The sequence below is a fragment of the Phasianus colchicus genome, chromosome 4 (assembly GCF_987193195.1).
Source record: "Phasianus colchicus chromosome 4, bPhaCol1.hap1.1, whole genome shotgun sequence".
Classification (NCBI taxonomy): Eukaryota; Metazoa; Chordata; class Aves; order Galliformes; family Phasianidae; genus Phasianus; species Phasianus colchicus.
This window is the reverse complement of record NC_143439.1, coordinates 30791590-30809952: the sequence shown is the minus strand read 5'-3', so window position 1 is coordinate 30809952 and position 18363 is coordinate 30791590. Positions and strand designations below refer to the sequence as shown.

Below are 18363 nucleotides of genomic sequence, written 5' to 3'. Positions count from 1 at the left end.
ATGATTTTAACAGCCTCCTGTGAGAATGAGCTCTTGTCAATTGCTGTAAGAGAAGTTAAAGTTCTACACAGCTTGGGCTGTAGCAGCTGGGCATGGTCCTGTGTGAGGGAGGGGCATGCCAGAAGGTGGCAGCAGTTAAGGATAGGGTAAAACATAAAATGTGTGTTCTCTTGGTTATAGCACGAATACAGTCCATTTTCTGAACTGATGTATCGTTGGCCTTTGGAATCAGGCTAAGTTTGGCTGGTGATTTTTGTGATTTTCCACCTTTCCAGATAACCCTGGATGTGTTGGCAGACATGGGACATGAGGAGCTTAAAGAAATAGGGATTAACGCCTATGGCCACCGACACAAATTGATAAAAGGTGTGGAGAGGCTTCTAGGAGGCCAGCAAGGTAAATACGATCTTTTTACTTGTTAGTCTGAGTAGCACAAAACAGGCTCCCAGAAGTCCCCTGCTGTAAATGTAGGCATTGATACCAGGAATTGAAAGAGCATGATTGTTTGGAAAACGTGCTCGCTGATGGTGTGGTGGCTTGTGACGGGTAAGGAATATATTGGGTTGATACGGGACTGAGTGACTGCTCATCTTTCCAGAGAACGGACAACCCTGAGGCAGCTGTGGAAGCTGTGCCCATTTGAAGGGGTTGACCAAGGAGGGGGAGCTTTTGGGTTGATTTGCCCTACATGTAGGCCAGCTGTATCCTGATATGTAGGCTTGATGGAGCTCTTTGCTGCCCCACGCTACTTTGGTGCTTCTCTTAAAGCACAAATCACAAAATGTAGTTGTCACACCTGCATTTTCTTTCTCTCTCTGAAGACCCTGCTGCCAATGAAAGCACTTCATCTTTTTAAGGTTATTTTTAGACCTTGTGTTTATTTTGTGCTTCCTGCTTACTGGGGTTGTATAAGCAGAAAAATTGCGATGTTTAATAAAAATAAGTCTGGCTTTATTTTCTCCTGATTTTTTTTTTTTTTTTTACTTCTCTAATTCCTTCCCTTTGTAGGTACCAATCCGTATTTAACTTTCCACTGCGTGAGTCAGGGGACTATTCTCCTTGACCTTGCACCTGATGATAAGGAGTATCAGTCCGTTGAAGAGGAGGTATTGCAATTATCTTTTTTGGTGGTGGTGCATTTCCTTCGTCACCTAATCCTTAGAGCTAAATCTTGCAACACGCTGAAAGTGATAAAAGTGCTTTGGTGAACTGCACAGATCTGATGTGGAGTTTAGAGCATTTGTTTGTTTCAGTTTATACTGATGATGATTTTTTTTTACTGTTTCCTGCCAGTTTTTTCTTTAAATACATGATTTTGTTTCTCACTTCCTGCTAACCTAATTTTGCCTTGCTGGCATTGTTCTGGATGTCGTCTCATAGCTAGGGCTTACATAGCTTATCAGAGAAAGGTACACCTGTGAAAGGCAAAGGCTATGTGTGGAGACTGGGAGATCAAGGCCGTCCGAATCTGTAGGCATTCTTTTTGCTCAGGCCGTTTCTGCATGTGAACCAGTTTGTTTTCTCTTGTCTCAGTGGTTTAGTTAATCTGTAACTTAGATAAGCTGCTCTTGGATAAGCAGAAATGACTGTAATTTTTCCTCCCACACACATGCTTTTTTGAGTCAACTACAAGCAGTTACCATTTTGAAAGGAAAAACTTAAGAGGAAGGAGACTTTCTTAAGAGTTATGTTTGTAATAAACACTTCATTGTTCTTTCAGCTGCTTGTGTAATGATGTTACTTTGTAGCACAGAAAGTCTTGGTACTCAGGGTTGCTGCCAGTACCTTGGAATATTTTTTATTAGTAACTCTGCAAACTGGAGTTTGTGCAGATTTTTTGTGTAACCATGTCTGACAGAAAGAGTCACTTGTTTACTAGAGTATATTGGGATGTTTATTTGAGTTGTTACTAAATGTTGGTGCTGTGGTTATAAATACCACTGGAAAAAAAAACTGTTAAAATTGTTGAAATTCTGAGAACCTTCTAATGCCGTAAGAAAACTTAGTGTAAGCATTTTCATATCACTAAGAAAATACAGGCTATAGTCATTAGAAATACGTTTGTTATTACTTCAAAATGATCTTTTTGTTTGAGCTACTTTTTATTTTTTTCTAATCTGAAGTGGGTCTTCCAATAGTCTGATGTTGACAGCAAGTGCCAATCCTCTTCCCTATGTAGGTTTTTATTATAAGATTGAGTAATTGCAACATTCAGTTTCTCAAACGGTATTGTAAAGCTGAATAGTGTGTTGGGTGCCTGAAGAAAAGTATATATCTCAATTTAAAATTTACTTTTTTTTTGGCACCTTTTAGTTAATTTTCAACCCAGATTCTGTTGCTGTCTGTGATGTATTACGATAGATACTGCATGATTACTTTTCCTTACTAACAAGTTTTATGTGCTGAACATTCTGTTGTGTTCATTTATGTAGATGCAAAGTACAATCCGGGAGCACAGAGATGGTGGAAATGCTGGTGGGATCTTCAACAGGTATAATGTCATCAGGGTAAGTTTCAAAGCCTTGTAGTTCTATGTAGTAAAGTAAGTTGGTATTTATGCAAGCACACAATTCATTTAACAGATCAACCTTTTAAACTTAGAGGTCTTTGTCGGTATGATAATCAGTTACAGTGTTAAAGCAAGCACTGAGTACTAAATTATACTGATTGTGTGCTTGGCATATGGAGTGAGGAAGAAGTGTCCACTTGTGCTTTTAAAGAAGTCTAAAGAAGTCATGGAATAGTTTGAGTTGGGAGGGACTTTAGAGCCCATCCACTTTCAATGCCCTGCCATGGGCAAGGCTGCCCCAACCAGATAGTGAACATTAAACCTAAACCTTCAGAAAGCTAGCCCTGTTCAAGAGAGGCCAAAGCAGGGAGGGAAGGAGTTTCAGACAGTCTGTAGTTCCTGATGGTATTACCCACTCTGAGGGGTGAAGCCTGAAAGCTTGCCTTAAACCCAAGAACTTAAGCTGTAATTCACAATATATGTGAACATTTTGAAGCATGTGTTGCTGACTTGGTTGTAAGGGCATGTTCAGAAGGGGCATGTTTTTTTTTTGGTTTGTGGGGTTTTTTTGTACCATTTGTGCATCGTGCTGTGCTTCTCTGTAGAATTTCTGCAAACTTTTTTGAAACCATATTTCACTTATTTTGAGTTGCATACTTAATGCTTGTTGTTCCACTGCAGATTCAAAAGGTTGTGAATAAGAAGTTGCGGGAGAGATTCTGTCACAGACAGAAGGAGGTCTCAGAAGAGAATCATAACCACCACAATGAGCGCATGTTGTTTCATGGTAATGAAGTGGTAACTGTTTGTATATACTGGTATTTAAAAAAGGGAAACCAGAAGCACACAGGAGCCCATAGACGTTGTTAGTGTGGTTTTCACCATCCTGTACAATAGTTGTATTTCTATGCTAAAAATGCATGGGTGTGGGGGTGGTGAGGGTATTCTATGCAATTCATAAAGCTCCACTAGGTACAAAATACATTTATAAAATGCTGTATCTCAGCCATTGCCATTAAAACTGATGGTAACTACTGGGAGGACTGTACACTGCTGTGAGAAATGCAAGTTATCCTCTGAAAAAGGGGAGCAGCACGTAGTAAAAAGCATTTTTCCCTGGCACTTCAGGTAACCGTGAGGGAAAGGAATCAAAACTAACCATGAACTTAAGCAGGATGTTCTCCAGAAGCATCCAGAAGTGCCTGCAAATGACAACTGTCTAATGCAAATGACTCCTGCCCTAGCACCTTCTATGATTCTGTGTAGGAAATTGGTTTAGGGTATGATTGTCCCGATAAATTTGCCCTTTGTTAGGGAGTACTAACTGCTTAAGAAAGTGTGCACTGACAAGATAAATTGTGTTGAAATGTGAGGAGGGGGCGGGAAGGCCACTTAATGAGATCTGTAACTGAGTAAGATGTGAGTCACACGTGGGATTTTGTTGGTATAGAATGATAAATCCCACACATCACTGCATCCTGCTGGGTATCGCCCCCTTCCAGCTGACTGAGCACACTTTTTGGTATTTAATGACCTATCTAAGGCAGAAAAAGCTCCTCTTGACATAAAGCCCAGAATTACTACAGGTCTTAACAACTGTGATAACACATCTTTTTGTCTTTTCTAGGGTCTCCTTTTATTAATGCTATCATTCACAAAGGATTTGATGAAAGGCATGCATACATTGGAGGAATGTTTGGAGCTGGAATTTACTTTGCAGAGAACTCTTCAAAGAGCAACCAATATGTGTATGGGATAGGAGGAGGAACAGGCTGTCCCACACACAAAGACAGGTCCTGTTACATCTGCCACAGGTATGTCTCCAGCAGATTTCCCTGTAGGTATAACTCCAGCTGTCCTGGTTTTTATGACCCAGGCACAGGATGAATTGTGGGGAAAAAATAGCCACTTAAGTTTGGTGATGGTGGGGAAAATGCACTTTTTCCATTTGTTGGGGCTGAACAGAAATGGACATAAATGTGAGTCCCACAGAAAGGTCAAAGTGGGTATAAATCAAAGTGAGTGGTGGCTCAGGAAAGAGACTTGAAATAGCAAGTTTGAAAATGAAGAGTCAGGCAAAAAAAGCAATTAAACTCCAGGCAATCTTAGAACAAAACTGCACTGCTAAGTGGTGATCAGCAGTACAGTTTGGTCCTACAGATCAGATAATTTTGGAGGTAGTGAACAGGACTTAATCACAGCTTTGTTTTGTACTGAAGTAAATCTATGTGCTTTTCATGCTTTGACACTCACCCTGCTGGTTGGAACACAAAGAGTTTCAGCTTTGTACAACAGCTTTATAGAAAATGGAGTAGAGCAGGCCTCCGTACAACAGCTATACAAAGCATGTGTTTTCCCTTCTGAATGTCAAGAAAAGAAGGAATTTTTAGACACAGCTTTAGAACTGGTTTCTAAAACTGCTTCTCCAAAAACTTTTGAGAAAGTAATTATAGCAAACAGAAGTCTGAAATCATTCTGGAAGCTTACATCTCTCAGACACGGTGTTTCTCTTTTCTTTTTAGACAAATGCTTTTCTGCAGAGTGACCCTTGGAAAATCCTTTCTCCAGTTCAGTACCATGAAGATGGCGCACGCCCCTCCAGGACACCATTCAGTTATTGGCAGGCCAAGTGTGAATGGACTTGCATACGCTGAATATGTTATCTATAGAGGAGAACAGGTAGGTGGCTAGTGATGACGAGCAGAGCTTGGAGTTTCAGAAGGGATATAAATGATTTCCACTCCAGGTGTGCTGTCTTGATTTTTTTTTTCACTTAATTGTAAAAATAAACAGTAAACTGTATAGAGGCAGGAAATGCTGCTTCTTTCCACGGAGCTTCTCTGATCTACATTGTGGAAAATGGCCTCATTCCTCCTCTGTGGCACTGAGAAGAGCCTATTAAGAGATGTAGTTTTCATGAGTATGTACTGTTTTTCCCACTGTATTTAAGTGACATTACTGCAGTAACAAGAACACGTGCGTTTCTGAGGCTTTATAGATAATGAGTATTCTGAGCTTTTTACCTGTGGATTCCCAGCTATGGCAATGTCCCTGTCTCCCCTTATGGCAACAGAAGTAGCACAGCAGTCTTCAGGAGCTGATTTTTGTTCTGAGTAACTCAGCAGAGGCTCTTAGCCTAGAAGAATGTTTTGCTCACTGCCTTGGATGATTCAAAGATTACAAAATCAAGTTGGAAAAAACCTTGGGTAGCCATCTAAAGCAACCTCTTGTTTACCCTTGCTTGCACACCAGATTGCTGAGGGCTTTGACCAGGTAGGACATGAAAGAGAATAATGTTTCAGAGTTTCTCTCAGTAGCTTGTTCCTCTGCTTAATTATCCTCAGAGCAGAAAATACGTGCTTTGTATCCTATAAGAACCTTCCCTGGATTTGTTAATCTCATTCAGCTACTTGAAATCTGCTTTTTCCTTTGCACTCCTTAACACAGAGCTGATTCTTGCATTGTCCTTCCTAGTCATCATTTGAAATCCAAAATGTGAAGTTACTGAGTGTGCCCTTCTGTAAAACAGTCTTTTTTTCTTGTCTTTTAGGCATACCCAGAATATCTTATTACATACCAGATTGTGAAACCAGAAGCTCCCTCACAGACAGGAACAGCAGCAGAGCAAAAGACCTAGTAGCTACAGAGCAGTGAAGAAGGATGTGACTTCAATCTTGGACTGGGTGGATATGTGTTCGGGATATCAGTATCATAAAAAATTCGTAATCTGGAAATAAGCTGTATGTCTTTTATAAAGCATTGCTGTCTTGATGAATATGATAAGAGTAACTCTTGCATACTCAACTGCTATATTGTTCCTTTTGAGGAAGGTTTACAAGAGACTGCCTTTTAATAATGCATCTCAGGCTCTTAGTCTCTACCATTACCATGTGCAAAATAATGTTGTTTTGATCTAGACTTTGGGAACATTGTGCAAACAAATCTTTATCAAGGCCATCTCACATGTTAAAATTTCAGACACTACTGTTCTGCTTACTTTATTTGCAGATAAACTGCATTAAGTCCATACTTTTCCTTTCAGCATGCAGCATTCATTTTATCTTTTCAGAAAGTCTCAGTCAGCTATTTATTTTCCTTTTGTATTCTGGAGTTGAGCCAGAACCTACTTAAAGATATTTTGCACAAAGTCAAGTTGACTAAAACCATTAACAATGCAATATCAAATTCATCTGAGAAGGGGCTAGGTCCAGTTCTTCAAGATAGGGTTTTTTTTTGCACACCTCTGAGCAAACGATACTAATATGTGAGTGTTACTTTAGAGTGGAAACAAATCACGTTTCGGTTTGCTGAGTTGTCTGCATGAGTTTTCTGGGGAAACCCAACAGAAGTGTCAAACCAGCTCTTGTGTTTGAAAGGACTTGATACAGCAGGTCAATGTCCTCTGCTGATATCTCTAAAAGAACATTTTACAAGGCTGCTATCAAGTGTGTGCAGTTTGTGAAACGTTCTCCCCTAACAGTGGCATACGGTTTTGTTGGGAGATAGTTGAAAAGTCAGAAGACCACACGTGCAAGGATGTATCTGGGTCGCATCCCTCTATATGAGACACAGAAGATGGTTTTCAGACTGGTAAAGAAGAATGTGTTACAGCAGTTTCGTGTCACATCTGTTTGACATCAGGGTTGTTGAACAGCTTAAATGGTTTACAAAAATAATTTTTTAAAATATGAGTTTTACATCTTTATGAGGAAAACTTTTGTAAAAAGATCAGTTGGGAAGTCAATTTGCTTGCAGGTATACCAGAGGACAGAGCTGGGATGTACTCATCACCCTAACCCCCTTCCATGCAAGTTCCTGGGTTTATTTTGCTGCATAGGAGAAAGTTATATTTCAGCATTGCATAGCACAGCATCAGACAACTTCTGAAGTCTCCCTCATGAACGATACAGATTTAACAAAAGTATAATTTCTTTTTTTTTTTTGGAGTTGGTTTTACAACTTCAGAAAAGGTGAAAATCAAGCCATTATTAGTTGTTTTGGTTTTGTTTTTAAACCATCAATATGAGATGTTTTCCAGCATCGAGCACACAATGGCTGGAGGTAAAATGTTCCTTTGAACAGGCTGTCCGTTTCCCTATCGACCGGCACTGCTGAGTAACTGATGATCCAGTTCATGCATTCCAGCTTTATCACTCTAAGTGAGGGAATGACACAATACTATGCTTTCAGTTTATAAAAACATGTACTCCCTGCCAGTGGGGTTTGCTCGGGGTGTTTGGACAAAACAGAGTTTTCACTTTCAGCTTTAAGACACAGAATTTTCATTTCTAGCATTAAAACTTCAGTGTTGAAGCAAGTTATCCTCCTGGAGGAATTGCACCCATTGTAAAATCAGTCATCTGATGCGGTCTGGCTGCCTGCACATCCACTCTGTAAAATCTATAAAGAAAACCTTAGAAATAGCAATACTGCAGCAGATCTTGAGCTTTGGGTTTTATTTCTCTCGAGCTGGCACTGGATCTATGGCTTGCACTTCATTTTGTCACCTGATGAAGTAATCAGCTTTGCAGACCAAGCCAGGCTCTGGCCTAGTTGTCCTTTTAATCAGACGTCATTGACACAGTCGGGTGCTTGTATTTTGGCTACTTGTTTAGTAGTGTTAGGATTGCAGAGATCACCACTAGGCTTTGAAGTTTTGTATTCATCATTTAAGTTTGGGGTTTGTTTTTAATTTAGTTAAGAATGGAATAGGGGATGTGCCTATCTACACTAGGGTTTCAGATAGTGATGAGAGTGAATGTGGCTCGCCATCCCATTAGACATAGATTTCAGTGATTAAAAAAATGAATTGTGCTGCATAGATGAGCAAAATGGTTAATGTGCGTGTGGAAGTTGAAAGCTTTACATCTTTGAAAAACAAGAACAAACCTAAAAACAAAACCCCACCAGGCCCGCACCAGATTTTGTTCTTGCTTGTTGTTTCCTGTGTGCTAATGGAACAAAATCTGGGTTTCTTCAGGAGCTGTGAAGTTCTGGAGTACGAAAATACAGTGTTCGGTATCTTGAAACTCCCCATGTTATGTATCTGATGTTCTGTGCAGAGTAAAGGTGCTGTGTGAAGAAATCATTTTGCAGTGGCTTTTGTCTCATAACGGTCTCATGCCATGTTGGTGACATGGCCAGCACAGAGGGACACTGCAGTCTGGTGGGCTTTGCAGACCAGCATGTGCCTCTGCTGGCTGAAGGTGTGTGTGTGTGTGTGTGTGTCCTCTTGTGGCTGAAAACAAGATGAGGATCTTCCCATCAGTGTCTGTTACCTATGGAAAAGCTGGTGGTGGTTGAGCTGCTGCTGACATTGTTTGGTTTGCAGTAGAGTTGCTGCTGCTTTAGCTGAGGGAGTTGTAAGAGCTCCTAGTTCCAGAAAGTGGATTTGCCAGGGTGCCTCGTCCTGAGCAGGGCTGTCCCCTGGTGATGGGATGCTTGTATGCAGCACTGTGTCACCAATAGAGGCATGATAGAAGCGAGGATGCAGGAAGGTGCTGGGCTAAGCCAGGTTTGGGAGCCTGGCACCTCTCAGTGGCTCCAGGCCGAGCCGTTCCCTGTGGGATTAATGTGGTGCCTTGCAGGGGAGGGGATGGCAGTTGTCCTGAGCCGGTGCCTTTTACTCTTAGAGGAGTGCTTTGAAACAGCTGTGATAGGGCCTCAGTGAGCAGACAGTGAGCAGCCTTCACCAAGTCTGAACCGGGAGGTTCTGGCTCTCCAGGGCTTAGGTTATATCCATGACACAGGGTGGCATTGCAGTCTGAACGCTGTCAGCAAAACTTGTCAGAATTAAAACCGGAGTACAGCATCTCAGCGTGGTACATCCTTCTTTCTCTTCCTTACTTCTCTCCGCCAATCTTTGATCCCAGCTCCATGAAAACTGCTGCAGACTGTTCTACTGGTTTGGTAGTTTTCCAGCCGCTACTGCTCTGTAGTCAAAGAATGAGGATCATTTTTTTCTAACCTCTGTTCTGAGCATTTGCAAGTGATGCGATGAAATCCCACCATGTTGTGCAGCAGGAATTTCCTAACCTGCAAACTCTTCTACCAATTTTCTTTTCCGAAGATGGGGAAAAAGAAAGGTTCCCAAGCTCAAAGTAGGCAGATGAGTTATGAACACTGTGATTGTTCTCTGAAGCAAAAAGTCAGGAAGCGTGTGAATTTATTCTTAATGTAATTTCACCAATCCCATGCTTCCTGACCCTAGAAAATCTAACTGATATCAAAAAGAATGTGTGCCTGGTGTGTGTTTCAGTCATTTCAAGCTAAGCTGCCACACTCCTGGGTAGGACGGGGAAGTACAGATTCAGTTTAGCCCTGGGTACCAACTGATGTGGGAACCTATGGACTGGAACCTGCTGATGGTCAGAGGTGCTTTGGGTACAGGGGAGAGCTCATTGCCTGCAACCTGTGGGGGTCAGGGCAGTGCTTGTGAGCACTGCTGTAGGAAGGTGAGTGAGTCAGCAGGGAGCAAGAGGAGCCCATGCGTTGCGGTGAAATGAACGCATGCGCCCATCAGGCTGTATTAGCAGACTGGTTTTGATCTATCTAGTTCTGTCATACTGAGCCTATTGGTGGCAATTTTTAGTGTTGGTTCCGTTGTGCTGATGACTAATGTAGTTTGATTAGAGTAACTGTATTACAAGGTAATTTTGGCACTGTTTCTTCTTAACATCTGCGGAACTTGCTTCAGCTTTGGAAATCGAAGTGGGGATTTCTGTGCCACAGTCCTGTGAGCTTGTGCACCTCCATTTCTGATTGCTTGCTCTGCCACCCCAAACAGCGATGTACCTGGGGTTGAGTTTTTAGACTTTTATATAACTTGTCTTCACAGCTAGTCCTTTGTTCCTCTCTTGGTGGCTGACCACCTGGAGTTGGGATAGCATTTATTTATTTCTTCCTTTACCCTCTCTGTAAAAGAAGATGATGGGCAGGTTCTCAGCCTATCTACATGGTGGACTTTAGGTAACATTGTTGTAACAACCAATTTTGATCTATAAATGTGCTTGGCTAAATGTCTGATCTGCAATACTTGTAATAGTTTAAAACTCAATAAATACATTTTTAACAGTTGCTCTGTAAAAGCTGAGTGTTTGCACCACCTGTTGTTGGGGAGAGAGGCTGTGGATGCCCCATCGCTGGTGGTGCTCAAAGCCAGGTTGGATGGGGCACTGGGCAGCCTGATGTGATAAGGGGGACAACCAGCCCAGGGCAGAGGATTGAAATTAGGTGGGCTTTGAGTTTCCTTCCAACCCAAGCCATTCTATGATTCTCTGGGCCCCCAGACAAACCTGATCTCAGCCACAACTGCTGAAAAGTGTTTTATTATTATTTTTTCCAAACAATTTTTCTCCCTCGGGCAATAAATAAAAAGTTGATTTCTAAAAAAAAAAAAATAATAATAAAAGGAACAAAACCATACATATGTACATCAGCCACACAGGCATTTTGTCTTGGTATGGGCTGGGAAAATGGAGAGTGGTAAAGCTACACAGGGATTGGGGATGAAGCATTTTCTGGGCTTGAGCCTAAGGCTGCAGTGCAGGTGCCTGGGTGTGTGGGACCTTGCAGCCCAGTGCAGGTGGGTGAATGCTCTGCAGAGCCCAGGTAGTGGCAGATGCTGGTCCTGGAGTGCAGAAAGTGAAATGGAGGACACCTCTGCACCTCTTCTTCCCCTACTGCTTCTCTCCACATCACAGTCCAGCCCTGTCCTACCATGCTTCTTTGGGAAGAGCAGCTATAGGATCGTAGGGAGGGAACAGGTCAAGAGTAATCAGCAGCCTGTATTGCTGTCCTTACCCCTTCTTTCTCTTTAAACTACAGGAGGTTTGGCACAAGTTTTATGGCAACTGGGGAGATTTAAAGACACAGGTACATATATACATACACACACACACACACAAAAGCATCACTTAGGATTGCATCTCTCCATCCATGCTGCCTCCCAGCCAGGGGCTGCTGTCCCCCAGCTGCCAGCACAGCAGTTGACCTGAAGCTCCCTGCAATCACCCTGAAGCCCTGCTGCAGCATTGCTGGTCACTGTGACTGGCTCAGGTACGCAGCACCTACTGCACTCACCAGTTGTCCCTCTGTGCAAAGGGGGGAAAGTGCTGTGCAACAGAAATATCTTATACTCCCTTTTCAACCCAAGTCAACACCCAAATGAACTGGGGGCAGAAACAGGATGGGAGGGGAGGGGGATTTTTGTTTTTTTTTTTCTTCCTGAAAAACAAGATAATAAAGTAGAGATGGGAAGAGATGCAGACCAGGCACTTCAGGAAACCCAGTACACTATTTCCCCCCCCCCTTAAAACAGAGCCTGGACAACATCGAGGTTTGTGGCTTTCACAACATAAAAAGCAAAAAAAAAAAGTACGAGATGAGGTAAGAAATTGCTCTACGAAAAAGACATTGAGTCCAGGGTCAATGGCAGTGTCCGGCACTATTGCTTAACATCCTGGGGCTCTGTGCCCCTGTGTGCTACCTGCCTGGCTGGCCTTAGCCCCAAGCTAACAGCTGGGTGACGTGGTGATGGGGCTGTGCAGGTATGGGAGGCTGCTGGGGGTGGCATGGACACCAACAGAGACAGGGAAGCTGAAGACAAACTGGGAGGTAGGGGTAGAAGTGGTCTTGCCCCGCTCCCGCAGTGTCCCTGAGGGGCTGGCAGCTTCCACTGCGCACGAGGTGGCCAAGACCTGCGATTCGAACTGCAGCAGCTGCCCCATGAAGCTGAAGTTAGGAGAGATGATGCTCCGGCGCTGCTTGACAAACTCGAAGGCCTCTTCCAGCTTAACGCGCTTCTTCATCATCAGGTAGGCCAGGCAGATGGTGGCTGAGCGGGAGATGCCGGCCTGGCAGTGGACAAGGACTCGGCCACAGCACTCTTTCACCGAGTCTGGAGGGGCAATAGAGAGTGGCACGTGAGACCTTCACCCTTCCAAGGAGGCCCAGCCCTTGGCCAACCCGCCAGATGATGGCTGACATCACACCCACGCATGGCTTGGAAGGGACCTCAGAGTCTGCCTGTGCCCAACCCCCTGCCGTGGGCTGGTTGCCACCCACATCAGGCAGCCCAGGGCTCATCTGACCTGGCCTTGAGCGCCTCCAGGGATGGAGTCTAAAGCTACAGGCCTTGGGACCTAACTCGTGACCTCCTCCAGCTGTGTGCAAACTACAGCCTAGCTTCTCCAAATGGGCACTCACCAATGTACTCAATTGCCTCCATGAACCAGGAGCTTATGTCAGCTTTGTGGTTGTCTTCCACGGGGATGCACTTATACTGGTAGTGCCCCTCAAAGTGGTTGGGGCAGTCGGATGAAACGTTCAGCAGGGCTGTGATGCCCAGTGCATCCAGCATGTCCCGCCGTGCCGCATGGTAGGCGCTGCCAAGGTAGAGAAAGGGAAGGATTTCCACAGGGCCACCCTGTGATTGATGGAGAAAAAACAGATTATGAGCACAGAACTGGATAACTTTACAGGCCCAAGGAAGACTTGAGGAGGGGCAGCAGGAAGGCCATGTTGCAAAGTGGACCTACCTGGTCATGAAGGGGTGTCCCACATGAACTGAAGCCCAAATCCAGGGACTCAGTGCTGCTGGGGGGCGAAACGCTGCTCAGGGTCTTGGTTTTAGCGCAGAATTCAGGATACTCTGAGGCAAAACGCTCGTAACCTCCTGTAAGAACAGAGGCCCGGAGGAGTCTCCAGTTACAGTCATGCTCACAGTGCTGCAGGACAGCTGGAGCCAATGTATTCCGACGTGCCCTTGGCCACTAGATGATGCTACAGGGATGGAGAGCAGCCTGCTGCCCTGAGGGGAGCAACCAGGCTCCTGGCAGCAAGTGGGGAGCTCCTGGGCTGGGCCATTCCCATGGGCCACAGCTCTCCAATTCTTCTAGCTGCCCAAAGCCTCTGCTCTAGGACATAGCCAGCCAAAACCTAAGGCTGAGGCCAAGGTTATAGTCCAAGACAATAGAGAGAGGGTTTGTTGCCAGTGACCTGCAACTCCAATGCCTTCCTGCACCACGGACTGTTCAGTTCTTTATTTTCTCAGACACAAAATGCAGAGATTCCCTCAATCCCAGTGCCCAAAGGGCAAAAGGCAGGAGGCCCTAGAAGTTAACCCACAGCAAAGACACTCTGCAGAGAGCTGTCCCTGCCTCCCAAGGACACGGGGTGGGTTGAACAGAGAGGTGAGTGCCTGTGGAAGAGCTGCTCGCTGTTTTGAGCAGCTGCCAAGGAGATATTGGAGGTGACCTTGTGCCTCCCCACGAGGAAGATCCAACAGAGCTGCCACCTGTTGACTTCCCAGGACAGCAGATAAACACCTCCGGGCAAATTTCCTGTCCTCACTCAAATCAAATCAACAAGACTGACATCCTTGTTGGCTGATGTAGAGCCTTAAAGCCAACAGAAGTCAGGGATTTCACTATTGCCACAAATCTAGCCAGATGGAGCCCTGTCTCCCAGGAGAGCTGCTGAAGATTCATCCCAGTGCAGGACTGCTGCTCACCAACCTGAACCTGGCAGAGCACACGCTGCAGGACACATTCCTTATACCAGCTGTAGCTCTAAGTTGACACTGAACAAGATTGAATGTTCCCAAGAGCAATGGAAATGAGAACTCTGGCTCTCAAGTGGATGCAAGCTTATCTGACAAAGCACCTCAGGAGCCCCTCGGCAGCTGGAGACTGATTCACCATCTCAACGTCCTTTATGGTTTTCTTCCCTTCCACAAGGAAAGATTCCAGCCCCTTCCACAGGAAAACATATACACCAGTAAACGTGCATCACCTCTCTCACACAAAAAGGTCAGTTTGCAGAGGTTGCATTTCCAGAACCTGAAAGCCTTTTGCAGTCCTGCTTGCTGAATTTGGAGGAACACCCAAAACACTGACGCGCTGGTTAGACATTCTGATCTCCCTGATCCCACCTTCATGGTCATCACACCATCACAAACTGTGGATGCCCCATCCCTGGAGGTGCTCAGGGCCAGGCTGGATGGGGTCCCAGGTAGCCTGAGCTGGTGGGAGGCAACCAGCCTACAGCAGCAGGTTGGAAGCTTTAAGGTCCCCTCCAACCCAAGCCATTCTGTGATTCTATAAGATGGGAAAGCTGCCCAGGTTCATGTGGAAAAATGAGTTTCCTCCTGGGAAAGGCAAAGTGACCCTTCCAACAGGGAAGATTTCTCTTCAGTGTTCCTCATCAGACTGAAGGGCTGTTTAGCAAAGTGCTACCCAGTAAATTTACCTTTGGACACACACAGTGCCAGATTTATATGACTCTTACAAAACTGGAGCAAGCTGGAACTTTTCAGCATTTCTATGGGAAGCAAGCAGGAGGCTTCTAGTGTTAGGGCTGAGACTCTAAGAGCCCATACCTCAAAATAATTGAAATCTCACTCTTAGAAATAAGGGATTACTAACCCCAAACAACCCTGCTTGAGAACCACAGGGACATCACAGAACCACAGAATGGCTTAAGTTGCAAGGGATCTCAGAGCCCATCCAGTTCAAATGCCCTGCCAGGGGCTGGCTGCCATTCACTGTGTCAGGCTGCCCAGGACCCTCCCAAGCGCTTTCAGCTCTCAGCAAAGCGACAGCTCACGGTTGAACACCCAAAGCAAGTTCCCAATGAGCCCTCACTGTGCTCTTGCTCCATCCATCAAAACCTCCTAAGGTTTGCTGCTCTGCGCACATGCGTTCACCACTGCTGTGAGTAAACCATGAAACAGACTCGCTCTCAGGGAGTCAGAATCAAACCTTTCTTCTACAGAACATCGCAAGGATCCTCCAGCCCAGCAGCCCTGTTTGCTCACAGCCTCCCACGCAAAGAGCAAGAAAGAATAGAATCATTAAGGTTAGAAAGACATCTAAGATCGTCCAGTCCAACCCGCAGCCCATTCCCACCATGCTCAATGACCGTGTTCCTCAGTGCCACATCGCCACATTTCTTGAACACCTCCAGGGACGGTGACTGCACCACCTCCTTGGGCAGCCTGTGCCAACGCGTCACCGCTCCTCGGAAGAATGAATTTCTCCTAACACCCACCCTGACCCTCAGCACCGACTCTCGCCGCAGAAGCACCGAGGCCTCCCGGAGCCTTCCCCACGGCGAGGGGACGCGCAAAGGGCCCGTCTGGCCCCGGGGACAGAGCCGCACGGCTGGAAGGGGGCGGCCTCCCCCTCCGCGCCGATCCCCTCGTTCCCCCCCCCCCTCCCCGTTTACCTGCCAGCAGCCGGATGTCGGCGCGCGCCATGTCGCGCCGGAGCGCGCGCAGCACGAGGGCCACGGTGCTGTCGTCCCGCAGGGCCTCCGCGCGTGGGCTGCGCTCGTCGTACAGCACCACGGCGGTGTAGAGCCCGGCGCGCAGCCGCGCCCGCACCTCGCCCTCGGCCGGCAGGATCTGCTCCAGGCTGACGGCCCCCTTGGCCCGCCGCCTGACGATGGTGTTGCAGCGCACGTTGAGAGCCCCGCGGATGTGGCCGGCGCTGTGCGCCAGGAAGGGCCGGCAGTCCAGCAGCAGGCAGCGCCCGCCGCTCGCCTCCTCCCGTCCCACCAGACGCCGCAGCGCGCTGCCCTCCATCTCCCGCAGCCCCTCCGGGGCCACCATGGCGGGGCCGCCTTTCCCCGCTCCGCGCTCCGGCCGCCGCTCGCAGCCCCGCGCCGCCCCAACCTTTACTACCCCGCCGCGCCGCCCCGCCCCTCCGGCTCGCGCCGCGGGAATGAATGGAGGGAAGGCGGCGCGCGGGCGCGGCCGACGTCACCGCCTCCATTCACAAAAAAGGGCTCGCCGCCGGCCCGCCATCTTCGCTGCGTTTTTGTGAATGGGGAAAGGCGGCGGGAGGGCGGGCGTTGCGGGGAGCCGCGCTGCGAGCGGGAGGCGGCCCCGGTTTGCGAGGGGGGTCGCCCCGTGGGTCCCCCCCACCTTGGTGGGTCACTCTCACGTGGCACGCGCGCACACACGCGCACACACAAACCGACCAACCTGCCTCCTCAGGGCACGCGCTCATGCTCGTGCTCCTTCTCCCTTTGTCCTTTAGCGCGTGTTGCTCTCGGCACGGTTCCCGCTGAGGGCTCCCCCTGAGCGCAGCTCTGCCGCCAGCGCGCTTCCCTCCCCGTCAGAAAGTGACGGTGAAATAGCAGCCGTCCAGGAAGCACAGCTGTGAGGGCTCTCTGGATCCATTTCTCTTAGGGGGGAGCCCTACTGTAGGGAAAAAGAAGCAAATTTCCAGCCCTGAGGTGACGCTAAGGGGACCTCCTAAGCATCGCACGGCCATTTTGCTCACAATACCCCTTTGAGGCTGCTCACCCCACAGAGCAATGCTGCAAAACCCAATTTCAAGCCATGGTCAGGGCACTTCCTGAAAGGAGACACTACCAGGCCGTGGCAGTCTGCTCCAGAGGGCATCCGAAGATGCCCATGTGCCTCAGAAATGGGGTGAGCCAGGTGAAGGGCCTGCAGTTCCTCCAAGCCCATCTGCCCCAGTCCATAGAGGGCAGCACCCAGACAGAAACAGCCTGCTCCTCCTCTGCATGCCAGTGACTATTATTCGGGCAGGGCAGATGATACCATGCTGTGCATCCCTACCTGGGATGAACCTAGCCTACTGCACGTGTTGGAAGCTGGAAGCTTCAAACTGGTACCAACCCCATGGCCTGGTGCTGCCTCTTACTTACAGTGTGTCCTCTGCCAGGTATCCCCCTCTGTGTGTGCCCGCCCATGGCTCTCAGGTGCTGTGTCAGCCCTTCTCCAGCAAGCTGCCCCAACCCACTGGAGCCTGCTATCTAATAGAGCAGGGATGGGAACTCAGTTTGCTTCTGTTCCAACCTGCATCACACACATGGAAAGAAGAAACCTCTTCCTACCAAATCCTCAGCAAGCATTCTTCTTTATACTAACATTGCCTAACTAAGGGCACAGAGCAGATGTCCTTGGAGCCAGAGCCCGACGTCCCGGTTTTTTCCATGCAGCTGAGCCCAACTCTGAGATGAGAGAGAAAGGGAGCATTGGCACAGGAGGGGGGAATTGGATCTGCCCATCTCTGGATGTTCACATGAGCATCAATGGAAGGTACTGTTTCAGAACAGAGCAATGATATGTGTGCACGTGCATGGGTGTCTGATGGAGATCCACGTCTCAGGCATCTCCCTTGCTGCAATTAGCTTGAGAGGAAATCTAGTTAATTAACTTTGTCTGTGGAGGCACTGCAGTGGGACAAGCAAGAACCATCAGAAAAGCTTGTGAGGCAGAAAGCACAGTGAAAGAGAAGGAATGCAATTACCTGAGGAAAGGGGAAGGGAGGACTTGAGGAAAGGGGGAGGAAGGGGGGGGGGAAGTCCGCACAGCTTCATTTCCTGACTTTGCAACCTTGGAGGAGTGTGAAAGCTCATATTCCTGGCAAAAGACATCCATATGGTGCAAACTGAAACATACCCTGCTGGAAAACAATGAGAGAGGGGAAAAGAGGGGAGAGAGAAAAGGAAGAGGGAGGAGGGAGAAAAGAGAAGGGAGAGGAGAGAGGGGAGAGGGAAAAGGGGAGGGATTCCTTCATTTCCTTCCCAGCAGATTCAAAGAATCACCTTTTACAGGGCCCCAGCCAGAAGAGATTGTGGAAGGAGGCTCGAGGGAAATGGATTGTCAAAGAGGCATATATTTGGATGATTAAATGTCAATATGTACCTCGAATTAAGGACGAGGAATTTACACCTTGTCTCACCATGCCAGCAAAAAACAAATTAGAGGCAGGCTGTAAATTTGCCAGCCAATTGATACCGATTTGTTTGGCTTTCTCAGCGCTTTTCCTGCTCAGAGAGATGCAGAGATGTGATTCCCCAGGTGGCCCCAGGCTCCA

General features: G+C 47.1%; 2 protein-coding genes across 5 annotated transcripts in view; one reads left to right on the top strand and one right to left on the bottom strand.

The window, feature by feature from the left end:
* Positions 1–10585, top strand: part of TNKS (tankyrase) — a 109490-nt gene extending 98905 nt beyond the window's left edge. For all 4 annotated transcript variants that reach the window (XM_031596746.2, XM_090139067.1, XM_090139066.1 and 1 more), the window contains 7 exons: positions 276–396; positions 1009–1106; positions 2433–2507; positions 3191–3296; positions 4137–4323; positions 5032–5188; positions 6060–10585. In XM_031596746.2, the coding sequence (XP_031452606.1) occupies positions 276–396; positions 1009–1106; positions 2433–2507; positions 3191–3296; positions 4137–4323; positions 5032–5188; positions 6060–6146 (831 nt within the window). In that variant the 3' untranslated portion in view covers positions 6147–10585. The remainder of the gene's footprint in view (positions 1–275; positions 397–1008; positions 1107–2432; positions 2508–3190; positions 3297–4136; positions 4324–5031; positions 5189–6059) is intronic.
* A 1350-nt stretch (positions 10586–11935) lies between these two features.
* On the bottom strand, positions 11936–16249 carry DUSP4 (dual specificity phosphatase 4). The gene is made up of 4 exons (XM_031596747.2): positions 15737–16249; positions 13048–13184; positions 12716–12935; positions 11936–12407 (listed from the first exon to the last, which is right to left on the bottom strand). Exons 1-4 carry the CDS (start codon positions 16119–16121, stop codon positions 12022–12024), a joined length of 1128 nt encoding a protein of 375 aa, XP_031452607.1. The 5' UTR covers positions 16122–16249; the 3' UTR covers positions 11936–12021.
* Between the last annotated feature and the right edge of the window lie 2114 nt (positions 16250–18363).

What these genes read in the sequence shown, in the direction of transcription:
- DUSP4 (XM_031596747.2), bottom strand. Translation starts at nt 16,121, where the DNA reads ATGGTGGCCCCGGAGGGGCTGCGGGAGATGGAGGGCAGCGCGCTGCGG. An exon ending in CGACATCCGGCTGCTGGCAG is followed by an intron (nt 13,185 to 15,736) that starts GTAAACGGGGAG and finishes CTGTTCTTACAG; the next exon opens with GAGGTTACGAGCGTTTTGCC. An exon ending in GGAGGCAATTGAGTACATTG is followed by an intron (nt 12,408 to 12,715) that starts GTGAGTGCCCAT and finishes TTGCCCCTCCAG; the next exon opens with ACTCGGTGAAAGAGTGCTGT.